At 38.4% G+C, this 19,366-nt stretch overlaps 1 protein-coding gene across 2 annotated transcripts in view; it reads right to left on the reverse strand.

Moving 5' to 3' along the window:
- The window catches only part of PHF14 (PHD finger protein 14), a 186,010-nt gene that overhangs the window by 142,238 nt on the left and 24,406 nt on the right, over window positions 1–19,366 (reverse strand). For both annotated transcript variants that reach the window (XM_066354053.1, XM_066354052.1), the window contains exons 5-7: window positions 10,971–11,130; window positions 5,258–5,369; window positions 1,276–1,413 (exon numbers count right to left, since the gene is read on the reverse strand). In XM_066354053.1, coding sequence (XP_066210150.1) covers window positions 1,276–1,413; window positions 5,258–5,369; window positions 10,971–11,130 — 410 coding nt within the window. The remainder of the gene's footprint in view (window positions 1–1,275; window positions 1,414–5,257; window positions 5,370–10,970; window positions 11,131–19,366) is intronic.

A 19,366-nucleotide genomic window follows, 5' to 3' on the forward strand; every position in this document is an offset into this window, starting at 1 on the left:
ATGACCAAGGGATTAGTTTTTTAGAGAGAATGGAAGAGATATATCAAGCAAATATTAACTCTTGTAAAAACCACGGCCTTCCAATACCCATTCTTCCCTTTTCTTCCCGTCATTACTAGAACCTTCTGAATGTTTACTGTCCACAAGCTACCCTGCCAAAAACACTCTGCTCCAGCCACCCTGCAGCTAGGGACGGCCATGTGATAAGTTCTAGCCAATGAAGTGTGTGAAATTTCTGGACCATGCCCTTGGAAAAAGGCTGCCCACTCTTAATCTCCTTTTTCTTTCTTCTAATGGAGTGGAACCCAATCAAAGTGGTGATAAACTCTCTCTGACCATGTGAGAAAAATACAATAATTTATGCACACACACACAAAAGAAATAGTAAGAAGAGTGGCACCATTTTACATTTTTGCAAATCATTTTAATGTCTAGATAGCTGACATAAAAAAGATAGCTGGATTCTCAAAAACGCTTCCACATTAGCCCTGGCCAGATCTAGCTCAGTCTGTTGGAGCATCATCCTAATATGCAAAAGTTGCTGGTTTGATCCTTGGTCAGGGCACATATAGAAACAGATCAATGTTTCTGTCTTTGTTTCTCCCTTCCTCTCTCTCTACAATGAATAAATTTAAAATTTTTTAAATGTTCCCACATTCAAACTGTTATATTGTTAAATTATATAATCTCTTGACCACTGTTACTCATGAAAGAAATAAGAATAAAAACAATATATACCATTTTTATATTGTCATAAAGACAGTTTTAACCTCACAGACCCCTTGAAAGAACATTAAGGAGTCTCCAAAACACACTTTTAAAACAACTGATTGCTTAATCTAAAGTCAGTAAATCTAGAAGGAAAATTATAGAGTTAAAAATAATTATAAAAAATAGAAATGCAGATTCTAAAGACAGTTTAATGATTTTATTAGAGAGTATCAGAGCAAGATTATTACCCAAATACATTTTCAGATTCTCATATAAAATATGCTGACATTTTAACATTTTAAAACACTTTGGGTGGTGTTTCATTTCATCTATCAGACCTCACTAGCAAAATTTTATCATGTTTTCCAAATGTCTGACTTGCTTTAAGACTGGAAAAAAATTCATATATATTGTTTACTCTTCAAGTTTTAGACCAGTGATCTGACAAAGACTTTAATAACAAACTTGTAAGATAATGTACGATGCATACCTATTGTAGGATATAATGAAGTTGTGAGAGGTCTCGTGAACATACTCATCAGCTGGGGATTTACATACACCTACCTCTTCCGCTGCTGCCTCTGAAAGCAGACCTTCCTTCTGGGCACAAGTCACGTGGAAATAGGCTCTGCACATACCTGCATCACAACTAATGCAAACGCCAGTTCTAGCAAAACGAGGGTCTTCGCAGAAGCTGCACTCCTACAAGGCAATACAGGAGAGAACTCAAGTACAAAGAGTTCCAGAACAAAGATAACACACTCACACAAAGCAGCCACAAAATACAAATAGTGAACCAACAAACAATGACACTAGGCAAGCCAACAGTTTATATGTGGTTCAAATAAACCAAATTCCACTGACACAATAATAATGACAATGTGATTTGAGGGCTTACCATGTACTAAGCACTATTCTAAGCGCTTTATACATATTAATATCATTTGGTAATATTCCACACTGATGTGTGAATGAGATACTATAAGTATTCTGATTTTAAACATAAGAAAATTGATGCGAGACAGGTTAAGAAATCCACTCAAAATAATGCCAGAAATAACTGGGAACCAGTCTTTAAACCCTAGTACTCTTACTTGATAATAGTCCATGCTCTGAACCATAAAGCTACACTGATTAGAACAATATAATACTGCTTGGAAAAATGAATGAAATAAATAAAAAGCTGAAGAAAATTCACCAAAGAATCTAGGTATTACAACCAAAGAAAGCAAGTATTTTAAAAAGAATTAAAAGTAATCTTAAGTAAACAGTTTGGTGAAATCAGTAGTAATACAGAATGTAGCCAATTCTTTATATTATTTCTGTGTATTAAAAAAAACTATAAAACTAAAAGTATAAACTGCTGAAATTTTCCTAAGTACCCTCCAATATTTTTTATCATTTTATCTTAGCTATGGAAATAAATTTTTTTTTATCATTTTAGCTTAGCTACAGAAACAAAAGTCTCAAAATATATACTTCTCTGGTAATAGGAATCATCATAAAAAATAAAAAAAAACTTCTGTAATTGTGGAAGATTGCCAGTAAGCAATTAAGGAAGTACTATTTAGTAAATATATTCTAAGTAAATTAAATATGAAGGAAACATACAAAGGGGAAACATTTCAGTAGGCAATAAAAATATCATTATAATACTATAACAGTTAGTGACCACCTACTGGGTAGACATCACCAGACTCACACATCAGCAATGAATGAAAACAGCAGGAACAGGGCTCTGGGTACCTATGTGAAAACACTCCAGAATCCTGACACTCTACTGCCTACTTAAGGGTCATTTTTCAGTAACAGCAGAAATGTTTATACTATGAAATACCAGCAAATAATAATCTAAACATGACCCCAAAAAAGAGAGATAGAGAAAAAAATTTAAGTTATTTAAAGGCTGTCAATACTATGGACAGAACCAAATTGTTTAGAATAATTCCCTGAGTGAGTTATTTAATGTAATGTGATAAAATTGAGCAAGGGATTTCAGAGTAAATAGAAAGAAAAATTCCTGACAATAAAGTGTTATAAAAGTATAGAACAACCTATTAGAGAAAATAGAATATTCCTAAATTGCCTAAATCATTTAAAATGCTAGGATGCTAAGCAATTGAGAACACGGGAGAAAGCAATTGGGACTCGGAAATGGGCAGGCAATGTGGTCTAGAACAGTGGTCCCCAGCCCCTGGGCCGTGGACCGGTACCGGTCCGTGGGTAATTTGGTACCGGTCTACAGAGAAAGAATAAATAACTTACATTATTTCCATTTTATTTATATTTAAGTCTGAACGATGTTTTATTTTTAAAAAATGACCAGATTCCCTCTGTTATATCCGTCTAAGACTCACTCTTGATGCTTGTCTCGTAAGTTTGGCAATTATATTTAAAAATACCACAGTTTTTACGCTGGCCGCATAATTTTATTTTGTGCATTTATCTGTCCCACCCTAAAGGCTGGTCCATGAAAATATTTTCTGACATTAAACCGGTCCGTGGTCCAAAAAAGGTTGGAGACCACTGGTCTAGAAGATCTGTCCTTGTTATAATTCACAACACTGATTTCACAGATAAGTGTTGGAGAATATATAATTTTCTACTCCATTTCCTAGTAATACTTTGAAACAAAATCAAGTGATAATGAAAAGATCAGCCTGACCAGGTGGTGGCACAGTGGATAGAGCATTGGACTGGGACCCAGAAAACCCAGGTTCAAAGCCTCAAAGGCACCAGCTTGAGCGTGGGATCATAAACATGACCCCATGGTCGCTGGCTTGAGCCCGAGGTTGCTGGCTTGAGCAAAGGGTCACTCGCTCTGCTGCAGCTCCCCAGTCAAGGCACAGATGAGAAAGCAATCAATGAAGAACTAAGGTACCACAACGAAGAATTGATGCTTTTAATCTCTCTCCCTTCCTGTCTGTCCCTATTTGTCCCTCTCTCTCTCTCTCTCTCTGTCAAAAAGAAAGAAAGAAAGAAAGAAAGAAAGAAAGAAAGAAAGAAGGAAGGAAGGAAGGAAGGAAGGAAGGAAGGAAGGAAGGAAGGAAGGAAGGAAGGAAGGAAGGAAGGAAGGAAGGAAGGAAAAAGATTAGTTGACAATTGGACATGTAATGACTTCAGTTTAGAGGTCACTTCTGGCTTCAGTTATATGAAGTAATGTCTAATGACTGGTTTTTTGTTGCTGTTTCTACCTTTATATTTATGATAATGTATGCCTATTAAAAATGACTTAAGCTGTCTCTTTTAGCTCTGTGTTTGTAAATTATGGTGCTAATATCAAAAGTAGTAACTTCTACTTCCAATAATGGTGGCTAGGTAATTTGTATTAGTATGTGGCTCAACTAGAAAATGTGGACAAATGTTTTTTTAAACTATTGCTTAAAGGCATCAGAGAGGTAACAAGATAGTTACAATTACCTGAGGACCAGGAAAGTAAGTTCAATGGTGGGCCTGCTTTCCTCCCTGGGGTTTTAGCTAATTCTGGAAGGGGAAGCTGCAGATAGTTTAACAAAAATTACCCAAACTAAAGCACAAAGTACTGGAGTGCAGGGGTGGGGGTGGGGGTGGGGTATAGGGTAGTTAATGTCCAAGAAAGATACTCTGAATATAATAGTAGAAACTGTCAAATTTCTAAATTGTCAATATCAAAATTTTCCAGCAATCTGTAAGTTCCCCACTCCACCTTCAATAAATTACTGATGCTATTCAAGAGTCTTCCTTCCCAATTACCCAATAAACAGGAATGAAAGAGAACATATCGGTGCTCAGTTAGTTCTAGTATTCTAGGAATGTTTGTAGTAGTTATATACCAAAGGTTAAATTAATAAGTGGTGATTTTTACCATTTACAATCCTAAATGTCAATCAATATAAAAACCACTTTATAAAGCATCAAGGCTGAGAATCACTTGCTTGGCAGGTTATGCTGTTATAAGGATAAAACCAGCCCTTGAAACCTTAGTAAAATAATGAGTGTTTCCCATACTCTTTCACAATTTATTAATTTTTTTTAATTTTTTGTTTTCTTTACTAATTTTTAGAGAGGAGAGAGAGAGAGAAAGAGAGAGAGAGAAGGGGGAGGGAGGAGCAGGAAGCATCAACTCCCATATGACCTTGACCAGACAAGCCCCGGTGTTTGAACCGGCAACCTCAGCGTTCCAGGTTGACGCTTTATCCACTGCGCCACCACAGGTCAGGCCTTTTTCACAATTCTGATAAAGTCTACTTCAAAAGTACGGTCAGAAATTAGGTTTGTATGTAATTCAGCTAATTAAAAAGAAGGATTTGTTCTGAGAACTCACTATGTACTGGGCAGTGTGTTAAATTCCAAGGAAAGAGCAGTGTCGATTACCATTTTACTTCCACAGGTTATTCCAAATTAAAAATGCATGGAAGACTTTCTAAATGACTTAGTGCTAACTGCTATACAAACAGCATGATTACTACTAACAAGCATCTCTGTAGTTGCCAACATTAGAAAAAAGCCATGTAAACTAATAAGTAAAAACTTTCTTTTATAGACCATCATAAACCCTTTGTCTCACCTTGGCACCGTATTTGGAATAGTTCATTTCGGTCAGTGTTACTGGTCGTAATTTGTCAATATCTCCAAATGCTACTCCGGGAACATACAGGGCACAGACAATGTGAACCCATCTACAAGGAGAGAACATATGATTTTGCTATCAAACCCTTTTATAAAACGTCCACTTGGAAAATAGATATAAAATATATCATTTCAAATAACTACTGAAAGAGCTCTATGGTCAAATTTCAAAACCTCAAACATACAAATGAAGATTATGAAACAGCGAGGAATGATATCATTTAGTTACAGAAAAAGGACTGTGACAAGCACTACTTTCCCATAGCTTAACCATAGCTGAGAGTTAACTATGTATATATTGATAATTGCCTTTGAACTTATCTGTTACTCTTCAATATTTTGCACAAAACCATTACTCAGATAAAACAAAACATTTTCCTATGCATAAAAAAGTACTCACATTCATTATTTTAAGTATTTTGAGAATTGAGGACCCTAATTTAAGAACTGTGAAGTTATTCTGCAGTAATTAAGTAAAATTGTTCTTGTTACTTTTTTCCCCAAAAGTTGTTGAATAATTCTCAAGGACATGGTTCAAACAATTTTTGGTATGCATCTTGACTTCCTTCCCAGGTTAAAACAGATTGCCAGAAAATGGTGCAGAAGAGTTATAATAATATAAGGAGTCATATTTCATTCCTTCAGCTCTTCACCGTCCAGGGGTCTCAAACTCGCGGCCCGCCGAACAATTTTGTGCGGCCCGCAGACTAATCCACGAAGTTCAAAATATTTTGTATAAAATTAAGTAAGCCTGTGGATTAGTCTGCGGGCCGCACAAAATTGTTCGGTGGGCTGCATGCGGCCCGCGGGCCGCGAGTTTGAGACCCCTGGTATGTACTAAAATCTACATTCCCCACATACAAATATTTTTAATGTCAGAATGATGCTGCAACACTAAACAAAGAATGCTCAGTTTCAGTACACTGAAAAGAAAAAAATAAACGGAAGTTGAATCCAAATCTGTTTTTTTTAAACCGCTCTGAACTTTTTAAAATACGCGAGGCTCCGTTTCTGTTTGTTCACAACCAAACAAAATATGGATCACTGGATTTTGAAATTTAAACAGATCTATATCATTCTGTAAGAAAGAGGGTGAAAATGAGGTGGAAAATCTCTCCTAACCTTGTGAATACATTAACAACAAATTCTGCTTTATCACAGCTGAAGAGGCTATGATAACTACATCGCTCTATTTTGTGATGCACACGAGTTTTAAAGAAATAAGACTAAGAATCTTTTTATAGAGGTACTGGAGGAAATAGTTACAAATCTTTAAAATTATCTTTATTGGAAAAAAAATTCCAGGTTTTGAGATTTTTCTTGATATAATGTGTTAATCCAAATTCCCAAATGCGCCCTGTGGAGTTCAATATAAAGATACACATCTTCAACAAGCAGCCTTCTCAATTTAATTTGGGAAGTTTTTTCATGCTCCACTAGAGTATTAAATGCCGCTGTACTCTGCAGGAGTTTATCTTTGATAAACCCAACAGCTGGCTGCCTGCTTCATACTGACCTTCTTAAAATGTTTTAGGACAAGTCACACCAGTACTACAGATTTAAACTGCCATTTCTGCGTGATTGGCACACAGGGTATCATTTTTCCCAACCACTCATGAGAGGATGCCAACATGAGTCTTTATTAAAATGCATATCAAGAAGCTGAGACAATGTTGGTCCTTATTAATACCTGTTATAAATATCTTTGGGTTAATTTGTTTAGCTGCACATAATACTTTAGAACTTTGTAATTAAGACAAATCCAGAAACCAAAAAGGGATAATCTTCCTTGTTACTTTACCATCCATTTTGCGTGGAGCTATGATGACAGATGTTGATTGGGGAAAGGAGCAGAAAACAAGCACCACATAAAACCACCAAAAACAGAGTCAGGATTGCCATTCTAGTATGGAAACTATATATTAATAGATTCTTTTACACTCATATTATTTTTATTTTTTATTAAGTGAGAGACAGGAGGCAGGGAAAGAAGACTCCTACATGTGCCCCGACCAGGAGCCACCTGGCAAACTCCTACAGGGAGCTCTGACCATCTGGGGCTGCTGCTCCATTGCTCAGCAACCGAGCTATTTCAGCACCTGAGGGAAGGCCATAGAGCCATCCTCAGCGCCTGGGGCCAAACTGCTCAAACCATTTGAGCCATGGCTGTGGGAGAGGGAGAGGGAGAGAAAGAGAGTGAGAGAGAAAGAGAGGGGAAAGGGTGGAGAAGCAGATGGGTGCTTCTGTGTGCCCTGGCCGGGAATCGAACCTAGAACTTTACACCACAGGCCAATGCTCTATTGCTGAGCCAACAGACCAGGGCCACATTCACAGGTTAAAATACTCTAAGATATTAAATTAAAGTATAATGACAAGACTATACTGATGATTTTCTTACATGCAATCTACATCATTTGACTGAGATAATGTGTTAATCCAAACTCTCAAATGCGTGTGTAGTTCTGTATAGTTCTGGTGGCTACTATCAGAAACAGGGAAATAAGTCTAGTTAGTCCATGTGATAGAAGTAAATTTCAAAACCTTTTTCATTACAGGGAGTCCTCAGGTTACAACAGAGTTCCGTTCCTACAACAGTGATGTAACCCAAATTTTGGTGTAAGTCAAAACACACCCTAGCCTAACACGCACTTGCGCTTTTAACAGTCCAAAGTGGCATAGATAAGCGTACTGGGAATGTCACCTCCCTCACTCATAGGCCATGTTACTGCGTATTCTTCCACCACATGCAACCAAACTAGTTCACCCACGTAGTCCAAAAGTATGATGCTAACAAGCCCAAACACACAACTTTTTAAAGTTTTTATGGAGCATTGTAAACCTGGAAATGTCCTATGTTGAGACTGTTGTAACCTGAGGACCCTCTGTATTTCCATTCACTGTTCTTTTTTTTTCTTCCCATTTTCCAGGTGAAGCTAGAATACTAAATGCCTCATTAAATCTTCTTGACCTCTTTTTGCCTTAAATCCAGCTAATGTTACATCCCTCAAACTTTATCAAGACTGATAATTTCTATTGTAGCCTATAGATGAGTGTGGGCATAAACATAAATTATAAAAATAGTATAAAAGACCTTTTGCCAGACAGCACAATCAAAGAAGGTGCCCATATAAGTAAAGTCCACAGGAGTCAATACAAATATCTCTCAGTAAATCTAAACAGTAAGAGAGGCCTCCCTCTTCTTTATTCAGCCACAACTTTACAAGTTGCTTTGTCGATCGTGATAGCATGAAGAGATGGCTACTTTCAAGTTTTTCAGTAGAACTTTCAAATTATTAACAAAAGAAAAAATGTTAAAAAAATAACACCCTGGCCAGTTAGCTTTGTGGTGGAGCATTGGCCTGGCGTGTGGATGTCCCACATTCAATTCCCAATCAGAGCACACAGAACTGATCATCTGCTTGTCCACCCTTCTCCTTTCTTTCGCTCTTCCCATCCTGCAGCCATGGCTGGATTGGTTCAACCACATCACCCCGGGCACTGAGGGTGGCTCCATGGAACCTCAGCCTCAGGCGCTAAAAATAAGTAGGTCATGAGCATGGGCCCAGATGGGGGTCACTGGGTGGGTCCCTAACAGGGTGCATGCAGGAGTCTATCTCCCCTACTCTCACTTGAAAAAGGAAGAAAAGAAGCAAAATAGTAACAATTATCCTCCCTGAAAGGAAGCTCTGTGTTTTCCAAAGTTGCCTTATTTATTATTCACCACAATTTACCACCATAAACTTCAACTTTCAGAACTAAAGAATTACCAGAAAGAATTTATGCAGCTTGTACTCTGTGGTTACCATAAATAAATAATATTTTAAGTTAGAAAGCACTAGCAGTAGCAGCAGCAGCAGCAGCAACTGAACTAAGGAGACATTGACACTTATCATGTTCCAGAAACTGTGTAACTGTTTTACATGAGTCATCTCATTTAATCTTCTCAAAGGTGCTCAGGAAACTGAGGCTTAAAAAGGTTAAATTATTTGATTAAAATTATAGTTACTAAGAAAATACAAAAATCCAAATATAGGTAGTCCGACATGGAAGTACACACTTTAAATGCTGTATTAAACTCCCTATTTCTAAGCCACAGTCAGTCCAAACATGACTCATGTTAATACATCAAATCACTTGGTATATATTCCTTTTATTTTATGTTTCAGATGGGCAATGAGGAAGAAGAGGGAAGAAGTTTAGCCATTTTTTTCCTAGCCATCAGCACACAGGGTTCTCTCCTAAGAGTTTACGGTAGAGGCTATCCCATAATGTTAGATGGCAACATTTCTTAAGGGCCTGTGTGCCAATTGAGGCAAATTTAAAATTCCATTCTTTATTCTGAAACAGAATATATCCTCTCCTTCCCAATGCTAAAATATGAGAAATGACATGGATAATTTGTGTAGGTAATTTTGTTCTTATTAAAATAGTTAACATATCTGATAAAAATACTGAAATCTTTATGTTGCAAAATGAAAAAAATGAGCACTCCCTCTTATAAGCAGGGGGCCAGGGTGGGAGGTAATGCACTCTTACATTTCAGTCATCCACCCCAGACCGTAGTCTCCTAAGAAAAAATATCACCACTGAGAAAAAAGAGGTCACCACTATTCTGATGACAACTGCTCAGATGTGACCCTGCAGATGAGCGTGACACAACAGCAGAAAGAACGTAGGGCATTGTGTCTGTTAACAATTTATTGCTTCTCAGCTCCAAACAATTTATTGCTTCCCGCCTTTCCATATCCCTCTGCGGTAATGGACAGAAGCCCTTCAGCCAGCATTTCGGCTTGACAGCCAGCGTGATGTTAAGCTCTTTAGAGTGGTGGGGACACTGCAGGAGGCAGAGGCTTCTCAGCAGGGACAGAAGAAGGGAAGAGGACGTCTGCCAGAGCCCAGCCCCAGCCACACGCACATCCCCTAGTGACCCGCAGGCCCCGCCTGGAGATCACTCTTCCGTGGCCCTCACGGCACAGGCACCGCATCTAGGGCCCCGGCTCCCTCCGCACCCTGTGCTCAGCCCTCTGTTCTCGCCAAGAAGCACAGGTCAGCTTTGGCCGAGGCACACCTGCAAACCCCTCTGCCATCCAGTACACCACACCAGTGACTACACCTTCTCCAGCAGGTCTGAACCCCAGCCCCGGAGACGGGGTTCTCCTTCCAATCTTCTCAAGTTCTTTTATATCTTATGGTAGGTTTTTTTTTTATCATAGTGTAATAATCCTTTAAATTAAACTTCCCCTTTTAAGTCACTATATGACTATATGGGTTCTGCCTCCTGATAATTTCTCGGAATCAAAAAGATGTGGGTTCCAAACTGACTGTTCACCAGCTTGTCATTTTACAGAAAATTAAAACTGCTTAAATGATCTGAGCCTTGGGAACTACATGTATAAAATCAGAAACTTTATAACTTGTCTCACCATAGAATAATGGCTATAAAAGCAAATGTAAGTACTTGATAAATGGTCTTTCCTCCTCGCCCTTCTGATTTTTTAGCCCGCTGTTAATTTACCTCTATGTCAAGAAGATATAAAAAAAGCAAGCAAATGAAAGGGTATAAGTCAGGAAATCAGAGTTAAAAATGGAGTAGTCAAATGCAGACACATTATAAAGCAGGCATATTAACCCAACAGAATTATGACATCAACCTTCCAGCATCTGTCTCCTTGAAAATCCCATCCTGATTAGGACACAGTTCACAGCTGGGGGAAACACCACATTTACAGGCATCACAAAACCAAGGTTCAGTGGAGTTTTCAGAAGCTGAACTCATAATAGAGTCACTCTCTCCATCAACTCCATAACAACCTAAAAAAAAAAAAAAAAAGATTAAATAATGTAGTTTTTAAATTTAGACTTATAAAAATCACAAAAGAAAACAGAAAGGAGAGAAATATAAAAAATAGTTTATACTGATATTAATATCAAAACACAAAGATGAAATCATTTTATAAAAAAAATACTTTTTCACCTACCATGCATGGTACATGCATTAAAATAAATGACCTTTAAAAATAGTTTTAGACCTACTGGAAAAGCATTACAGGAGGGGGAAATTTTATCATTTTTAATTATTTTTAATTAAAAAATGCTTAAATATGAGTTTTCACTAAATAATCAGACTGAGTCTAGGAACTATTGATTAGTAAATATTTTTTAGCTCCCTTTGTACTGAACATTAAAAGACCATTTTCATTCAAAACAAACAAAAATGCCTCTTATCTAATTTTGGAGGTGGCATATTAAAACACAAATGCAAACAACCATAAGTGCAAAGTTTAGAGAAAGGGAAATAATACAGAAACATGTGTGCGTGCGCATGCGCGCGCACACACACACACACACACACACACACACACACATACACACACACACATACAGAAAGGCTATAGAACATTTGAACAGTTCAGACTAGAGTTAGACAAGCTGAATTTCATTCATGAATGAGCCAACTTCTGGCTAATGAGGTATTTTTTCTTTTGAAACATTTATAAGTCTATCTTCTGTAAAAATTTATAACTGAAAATAAATTAAAACATTCCTCTTCTCATTCACTCAAAGCTCGTGTTCTGGAGGAGTTAGTATGATAAAAAAAATTTAAGAATACGGACAGCCTGACCAGGCAGTGGCGCAGTGGATAGTGCATCGGACTGGGATGCGGAGGACCCAGGTTCAAGACCCCGAGGTTGCCAGCTTGAGCGTGGGGTCATCTGGCTTGAGCAAAAAGTTCACCAGCTTGGACCCAAGGTCGCTGGCTCAAGCAGGGGGTTACTCGGTCTGCTGAAGGCCCATGGTCAAGGCACATATGAGAAAGCAATCAATGAACAACTAAAGTGTCAGAACGAAAAACCGATGATTGATGCTTCTCATCTCTCTCCATTCCTGTCTGTCTGTCCCTATCTATCCCTCTCTCTGACTCTCTTTCTGTCCCTGTTAAAAAAAAAAAGAATACGGACATACCAAATAAACATTATTTAGCATAATTCTTTACATTTTAGAGTAAGATATGCTATACTTCAACTACCTTCTCATTCTCAAAGGCAAAATGATTCCTTATTAACTCAAATACACGTCTGGAATTATAATAATATTTAAAGTTATTTGGGTTTCCAGATCTGTCTAAAATTTGTATAAAATCAAAAAGATTTTCTCTGCTATTGGGCTTAAAAAAATAGATTAGCTGTCAAAAATGTCAGCCAGCAGGAAACTCAGGCAGGATGTCGCTGTCAACATCTTGTTAAGATCAGGTTCTCACCATTAAAATTCCTGTAGTTCATTTGTCTATAAACTCAGATCCTGACAAACCAACCAAACTCACTAGAAAGTGATGTCACATCCATTATGAATAATTCTTTCTCAGCATAAAGATACCAAGAAGAATGTATTAGCACCAACAAAGTACCGATAATCATGGAAAATAAAGGGGAATTTAACTCTGAGTAGAATGAACGTTCATGTATGTCCTCATGCCTCCTGACCATTTCGAGTACGATTATACAACAATTTTTATTTTAAAAATGTGTAAGGCAACATTTAAAAAAAGGCAAATGTATGTTCTTTTTGTTTCTATAAATTGGTTATCAAACAAGCATGATTTTAAGTTAATAAAACTGTAACTGTAACTAATTTCATTTTTGGGGGAAAAAAAACAAAACTCACTCTCGGGGGTCAGTGAGCATGAAAAAAACTCAATTCTCAAAATGTTAAACGTTGAGAGATCATTTCACCCAGACTCTAAAAAACTATGCTGTACTAGGGAAAGCTTACAATCAAGATCATTCCTCTGGTGACTCTAATAGTGATTCCTAAATAATTTTCTTGTTCTTTTTTTTTTGTATTTTTCTTAAGTGAGAAGAGGGAAGGCAAAGAGACTCCCACATGTACCTGACCGGGATCCACCCGCCATGCCCACCAGAGGGCAATGCTCTGCCCATCTGTGGCTGCTGCTCTGCTGCAACCAGAGCCATTCTAGTGCCTGAGGCACAGGCTATGGAGCCATCCTCAGCGTTCTGGCCAACTTTGCTCCAATGGAGCCTTGGCTGCAGAAGAACAGAGAGATAGAAAGGAGAAGGGGAGGGGTGTAGAAGCAGATGGGTGCTCTCCTGTGTGCCCTGGTCGGTAATACAACCCTCGACTTCTACACGCTGGGCAGACACTCTACCACTGAGTCAACTGGCCTAACTTTCTTTTCCTTAAATGGTGCTGGACCCATACCAACGTTCTATAATCCAATTTCTCTTCTTCAGGAAAGGAAGACACACTCCTCAGGTTTAAACATCCTTCAGAGAAACAATTTAATGCATTGCAGGCATGAAATAGATTACAACCTAATTCTAGTCCAGATGTGTGCCCCTGTCACCTTAGGCTTGGGCATTTTTCTGACCTCTTAAGACACATTCATTATCTCTCAAGGTCTGCCGTCTACAGATTGCCAAATATCAACCATCCCAGGACACTTTTTGTGTGTTTGTGTGTGACAGAGAGAGAGAGAGAGACAGACAGACAGACAGACAGGAAGGGAGATTTGAGAAACATCAATTCTTTGTTGCAGATCCTTAGTTGTTCATTGATTGCTTTCTCATATGTGCCTTGACCTGGGGGCTACAGCAGACTGGGTGACCCCTTGCTCAAGCCAGGGACCTTGGGTCCAAGCTAGTGAGCTTTGCTCAAACCAGATGAGCCCACGCTCAAGTTGGCAACCTCAGAGTCTCGAACCTGGATCCTCCGCATCCTAGTCCGATGCTCTATCCACTGCGCCACCGCCTGGTCAGGCCCAGGACACTTTAGACCAGGTTTATTCTAGACGGTAATCTTAGTGACAGATTCTAAGAGACATCCAGAGTAACCTCCAATAAAATGAAACATTATAAGAAACATATAAATAATGATCATCTCTCAAAAGGTTTCACCACTTAGTTACATTTATATACCCAATGTAATGTCATGTGACTATTTGAACTGACCATACATTAAACAGACAAAAAGAGCCTAAACTGGAGAGTGCTTTCCTACAACTACCAAAGACCCCAATTTAAATAAATAAATATATATATAAATGAGTAAATACTGAAGCAAGTCACTCAGAAAGATAAAGGATGACATACCACTCATAAATAAATTTAAAATAAGAACATTAATTTACTAGATGTCACTTAAAGGTCAACAGTCACATGTAAGTATTCATACATCACTACCATTCAATACAGACCATAATTAAAACAACCTAGGAGGCAGAAACCTAAAAGTTGATTTGCAACTATGATTTACATAAGCTGCCTCCAAAAAATCCAATAATTATTGTCATCTATAAGCTATTCAAAGGCTCTATGGTAGTGAAACTTAATATAATGTAAACAAAATATTGTATTTAAAGAAAAATCATAAAACAAAATAAAAATAGCCTGCTTTCTGAAAGGGCTATACAATAATACAAGGAAAAACACTTTTGTTTAAAAAATAATGTTACCTTTGAATCAAATTCTTTCATCTGTATGCACACAAAGGAGGCAACTACCAAATTAGTAAGGCCCTGAAGGACTATCCATTTTATTCTTTTCGTTCACCAAAATCAAGGTAAATGACAACAGTTCGGTTTTTTTAGACTAAAGCAAAATTTCAGTTCTGCTTTTTGAAGAATATACTACACATACAGCAAACATTTGCACAGAGATTTACAACCTAGGAGCAAACTCTGGAACGATTTCTGAGAGCCTCTCTTGGAAAATTTCTACGTGTAAGCTAGAAGATTGTATCATGCCAGCTCAAGGAACAACCAGCAAGGGAACAAGTATTTGTCCTTCAGCTTCACTGCCCCTAAAAAACAACCCACACTGTGTAATCACCTTTGCGGAGTGTTTTCCTTGCCTTTCACCTGCCCTTTTCCCGTATTCCTTTGCCATACCTGTTCGGTTTAATCAGCTCTCGACCAAAGTTATAGCACTCAATATCCACTCTACTCCTTGGTGATTACTGATTAAATACATGCTTAAATCTTTTTTCTTTCTTCCACACAAAACAGAATTTAAACAATATTTGTTCTATTTACCTATCTAATTCTGAGTAGAAGATGCAAAAAAAAGTACATCTTTATTACGATACAGGAGTTGTTTTATATGGGTAAATATAAACTAAAAATGTATAGACAGAAAATCCATTTCAGATAGATTAATCCTGTTTTCAGATGAGTCAACCTAGAAAACGTGTCTATGGCCATCTAATTAGGATCAACCTCTAAGCAACACATGCAACTACACAAACTACAGCAAACAAAAATAATATATATAAAGTGTGTTTATAATTATTTTCAATTATACAAGGGTGTGAGTAGTCCAAGTAAGTGAAAATTCTCCCCATTCCACTTGTCCTGAGGAACCAAAAGTCTTTTACCTTCTAGCCAAATAATTGGACAAACGGCATCTCTGAGACTGAATCACCTCACCTGTAATATGTACTTAATTATATCTATTGTAATTATCATGCAGTATAGAAAGGAAATAAATAGGAACACAAAAGTTGCCATTTAAACATTTAAAACACTTCCTAGTTATTTAACATCCTATCACTAAACATCTGAATACAAAATCCAGTAAACAATTGTTTTTAATTTATCTATTGATTTTAAACAGAGAGAGGGGAGGAGCAGGAAGCATCAACTCATTGCTGCTTCTAATATGTACCTTGAACAGGCAAGCCCAGGGTTTCGAACCAGTGGCCTTAGCAATCCAAGTTGACACTTGATCCGCTGTACCAGCACAGGTCAGGCCAGTAAAAGATTTTAAAGTGAGTAATGTTGTTTATGAGAAAAGAACTTACACATGATAGCTGTCAGAAACATATCCTAAAGCATAAAAGAACCAAAGTGCCTTTTGACTTCTAAGTCCCAATGGTTATAAGTTGAACATACTTTCCTACCCAGTAAGCACTCATGCAGATATAGTTTTCATACACTAAGAAATAAAAAGGGCCCAGGGCTAGGCTAACAGCAGAATGAAAATTAAATAAATGGGAGGAAAACATTTCTTAGTAGACCTGACCCGATTTAAGGCATAGCAACTGAATTTAAGGATAATTGCTAGCGACTGTACTCCCTAATGCTCTGTCATGTACCATGACACATACCTGACGTTTTTCTTCAGACACGGTGCAATCAGCGTATCATGATAACTGACATCACAGTCAGGGGTACCCTAGTATTACAAGTCAGTTACAAGATCTTGTCACAAAGGTGTTTATATTAAGTGACAGTTTAGAACCCATCAGTTTCAAAAAGAAAAAAAAATTATCTACATTCAGATAAAGTGAGTCCTCTGAAAACTAATTAGACAATCATACATTTGAAAAGCAACATCTGGAGTACTATCTTTTATCTTTTTCCAAAACCTCAGAAGTCTCTGTTCATTATGACTACTTAAAGAGTATGTTTAAAAAGGAGGAGGAAGAGGAAAATGAGGAGAAGGAAAAAAAAAAGATAAAGAAAATACACCAAAACACTATGATTGTCTGGACATGGGGATTATTAAAAATGTCTTTTCTTCTCTCTGTTCTCTATTTCCCACACTTTATTTAATATTCATATATTACATAATTTTTTTAGATTTATTAATTTTTAGAAAGGGGGGAGAAAGAAAGCGAAGAAGAGAAAGGAAGATGGGGGAGAAGTGAGAAGCATCAACTAGTAATAGTTGCTTCTCATATGTGCCTTGATCCGGCAAGCCGAGGGCTTTGAACCGGTGACCTCAGCATTCTAGGTTGATTTTTTTTTATCCACTGTGCCACCACAGGTCAGGCTCATGTATTATATTATGATGGGCAAATTGTTTCTCTCTAAAATAAAGCATTAAAAAAGTTCATGTTTAACCATTACATGTTTAAGGGAAAGTTGCATGGCTGGATTACAATATGGAAATCTGTCATTTAGGCAACCTGAATTTTTTAAAAAGCAAACAAACCTTAGTAACACTAGCTTCCTATTATTCTTTAGAAAATTTTCCTTTCTCTGAGTTAATTCTAGATGATATTTTATTTAAGGATTTAAAAAATTAGTAGAGAAAGATCTACAAATGTAACTGTATAAAAAAGAACATTCTAAACCAGTGGTTCTCAACCTGTAGGTCGCGACCCCAGCAGGGTCGCCTAAAGCCATCGGAAAATACATAATGCATATCAGGTATTTACATTTCGAATCATAACTGTAGCAAAATTACAGTTATGAAGTAGCCACCAAAATTATTTTTTGGTTTGGGGTCACCGCAACATGAGGAACTGTATTGCGGGGTCACGGCATTAGAAAGGTTGAGAACCACTGTTCTAAACAGTACAAAAGACCACAAAGTAAAAAGGTACAGGACAGGGTGGAAAAATATTAGCAAGGGTGGAAAAATATTTGCAAGGATGGAAAATAATTGTAACATACAGTTGGCAAAGGGTTAACACTTTAAAAAAAGGAATTTTTACAAGTCAATGAGAAAAAGACAAGCAAAGCCTATTAAGAAATGACCCAAGAAATGTACAGCAAGTGACAGAATGAGATGCAATGGCTGCTGGGGAAGGCCATTGCTGGTCAGATCCTGGACCCTGACCCCGGCGACTGGCAGCTTCCCACTCCCTGTCCTGTATTTGGAATATGCGTTTCCCTGCACTAGAAGCTGCCCAATGTCATACACTTGAAATAGAAATGTGCTGATGAGATTATCTAGACTCAGTGCATAACTGAACCCTGCTAAGGCCTCCTGTATATGCGACTGACCCCATTTAAAGCTTCTATGTAAACTTTTCAGACTCTGCTGCAAGTGTGGAAAACTACTCATCCTGTGGTGCCTACAACAAGCCTTCTAAGTTCCTTTGCTCAGTAAGCCTGCCACCTACCGACCTAGATGATCTGCCTTCTTCTTCAATGGCTCCCTGCCTCCAGCATAAGGGGGTCAGTTTCAGATTTCACCTGGGAGCTCTCCCATGGTCTCCTCCTTCCTCACTGGCCAGCCATGTGTCCCCATCGCTGAAGTGCTCGGACCACTTGACTACACTCTAGATTACACATGCCGTCTCACAGCTTTAAAACATCTGCAAGCTGACGAGTCCCAAAGTACATCTCTAGTCCCAACATCTTACCTACAGCTCAGCTTCAAACCAAACTTACATTATCTACCTCCAAACATATTCCTCTCTGGCTCAGGTCTCAACAGTCCCTTGGATGAAGGCCTTGTTGGCTCAAGTTCCTGGTCCCATCTGGAGGACTCAGCACTTGTGGGAAGTAACTCCTAAGGCCACGGGTTACAGGGTATCGTGTTTTCCGAAGACTGAGAAGAAATGCTCCCACCAGGAGGCATCTGAAAAGTGGGAGATTTGGGAAACTCACTACAAGGGTCTCCTTAATTGTCTTCCTAAGTCCCACCTTAGATGTAGTAGAGCACTGTGATGCTGGTGGCCGAAGCCTGGCACTTTCACGCTGGTTTGGGCAGACGGTAGGGGACTGCGGAGCCGGAAAGTGGGGGGTCATTCCCATTGATGGATTCTTGCAACAGCAGGGAAGCAAGCAGGCAGGGGAAAACCTCTTTCCATGGCAGCAGGTGAATGAACAGCAAAATGGCCCCTCACGGTGGCGGCCAAGCGATCCACAGGGCAACCACCCGCAGCCTTACACAGACTATACACACGTGGCGCTGCCATGTGCTCAGGCACCAATCAGACAAAGTGCGAGTGAGCAAGCCTGACACAGCTGTTTCCCCAACAATCACTTTCGTCTATTCTCAGTCCAACAGTGATCCTTTCAAAGTATAAATCAAATCAGATAATCCCCTGATCAAAACTCATGCATGTCGGCCTGACCTGTGGTGGCGCAGCAGATAAAGCGTCAACCTGGAAACGTTGAGGTTGCCGGTTCAAAACCCTGGGCTTGCCTGGTCAAGGCACATATGGGAGTTGATGCTTCCTGCTCCTCCCCCCTTCTCTCTCACTCTCTCCCCTCTCTATAATGAATAAATAAAATCTAAAAACAAAAAAAAACCTCATGCATGTCTTCCTATACCCATAATACAGTAGTAAAATC

Source organism: Saccopteryx leptura, chromosome 12 (genome assembly GCF_036850995.1).
Source record: "Saccopteryx leptura isolate mSacLep1 chromosome 12, mSacLep1_pri_phased_curated, whole genome shotgun sequence".
NCBI classification, from domain to species: Eukaryota; Metazoa; Chordata; class Mammalia; order Chiroptera; family Emballonuridae; genus Saccopteryx; species Saccopteryx leptura.